We start from the raw sequence: 1,638 nt of genomic DNA, 5'->3' as shown, positions 1-1,638 counted from the left end.
GGCATGCGAGTGAGGTTGGCAGGAAGGGATGTCAGGAAGGTCCCTGGTCCCCTCTGGGGTCACCTCAGATCGGACCCCTGGGAGGTGCCCGGCATGGAACCACACAGCCGAGCTCACCGCCGTGCCCTCCGCGGCTGGGAGCCAGAGCGCAGCAGGCTGGGCACGGCCTCCCAGGCCGGCATCTGGCGGGCTCGGGCGGTCCTGCCACACAGGGCCCGGCGGCAGAGCTGGGCGGCGGAGGTCAAGCCAGCAGGGGCCTGGATCTCCCTTGGAAAGACCTGTGGGGCCCGGGTGGGGGCGGGCGGGTGGGACCCAGTGGCAGCGGGGCCAGGGGTCCCGAAGGGGCCTCGCTCTGGGCAGGCGAGGGGCGGCCGCGTGGTGGCCGTCCGTCCGCTCTTCCTTTCTCTCCTGCCCACTGCCCAGACCCAGAAGCCCTGTCCTTCCCCAGCACCCCCTCACCCTTCACACCCCACATCTCCCTGGCGGGAAAGGAATGCGGTGGGCTGTGCACAGCAGCCAGATCTCTGCAGGGACTCGGGCCTGACCTTTCTCTGCTTTCTCTCCTTCCCCACCGCCACCCCAAAGTCAAGCTTCGACCCCCACCACCGCTCCCAGCCGAGTTACGAACGTCCTTCGTACCTGCCTCCCGGCCCCGGGCTCATGCTCCGCCAAAAATCGATCGGTAGGTCACGCGCGAGGGGCTGGCTGCGGTGCAGGGAGGAGGCGGGCGGCCTCGGGCTGAAGCCTGCGCGCCCATCCTGGCGGTGTGACCCAGGGCTGTTGCTGCATCTCCGGGCCTTGGCGCTGCCTCTAGGTGACTGATGGGGGTGTTGTCGCCCGCGTGGGTACAGCGCGGTGAAGGCAGCCATGCACCCGCCTTGTCCCGCTCGCTTCATTCCTCATGTAAAACTCTCCTGAGTCCCTCCCGTGGGCTGGGGCTAGAGCAGTCGACAGGACAGCAGTGCTCGGGGAGCTAATCTTCCAGCAAGGGATACTTTATTTTTAAAAAATTTATCGACTTATGCAAGAACTGGGGGAAAGGCCAGAGGTGCGGGGGTGAGAGGACTCACCAGAAACAGTGGGGAGCAGAACAGGCAGACTGACGGAAACCCACTGCTGAGGGGAGCAGCGGGGAGACAGGAGAGGTCTGCGGAGCCCTGGGGGTCCCTCCCTCCCTGGCCGGATGGAACTTGCTCTGTGGTGGCTTCACAGTGCTGCGCTTTAACCCATTGCGCCACCAGGGAGGGCCCCAGCAAGGAATACTTTAAGAGGACAAGAAAGCAGATTATATAGCGTGTTGACAGCAGTAAGTGCTGTGGGGGAGAAAAAAAAAACTGCGAATTAAGGCTGTACAGCCCAGGAGCAGATTTGAGTTAAAACTTGGGGAGGACGGGACCCACGGCTTTCTGGAGGGAAAGCGTTCCGGGGGTGGCAGGCTCGAGTGGAGGCCCTGAGGTGAGGCAGAGAGGCCTTTGGCTGAGATGGGGAGATGGTATCCAGAGGTCAGGAGCGAATTTGGGGTTGGCAAGGCCTATGAGCACCCCAGTATTGGGGTCCAGGCCACTGGAGCTCCCGCAAGAAGCCTGGGCTTGAGATAGGGTGCAGGCTGGGGCTAGCGAGGGAGGGAGGGAGGGTGGT

General features: G+C 63.9%; 1 protein-coding gene across 1 annotated transcript in view; it reads left to right on the top strand.

Moving 5' to 3' along the window:
* SHANK1 (SH3 and multiple ankyrin repeat domains 1) overlaps nucleotides 1-1,638 on the top strand; it is a 40,823-nt gene that overhangs the window by 31,080 nt on the left and 8,105 nt on the right. Inside the window, exons 22-23 of the mRNA XM_012733524.1 lie at nucleotides 586-682; nucleotides 1,436-1,455. Of these exons, the coding sequence (XP_012588978.1) occupies nucleotides 586-682; nucleotides 1,436-1,455 (117 nt within the window). The remainder of the gene's footprint in view (nucleotides 1-585; nucleotides 683-1,435; nucleotides 1,456-1,638) is intronic.

This window comes from Condylura cristata, unplaced genomic scaffold (assembly GCF_000260355.1).
Source record: "Condylura cristata isolate star-nosed mole 26May11 unplaced genomic scaffold, ConCri1.0 scaffold00041, whole genome shotgun sequence".
NCBI classification, from domain to species: Eukaryota; Metazoa; Chordata; class Mammalia; order Eulipotyphla; family Talpidae; genus Condylura; species Condylura cristata.
The sequence above is the reverse complement of the archived record's forward strand: the minus strand, read 5'-3'. Positions and strand labels throughout refer to the sequence as shown.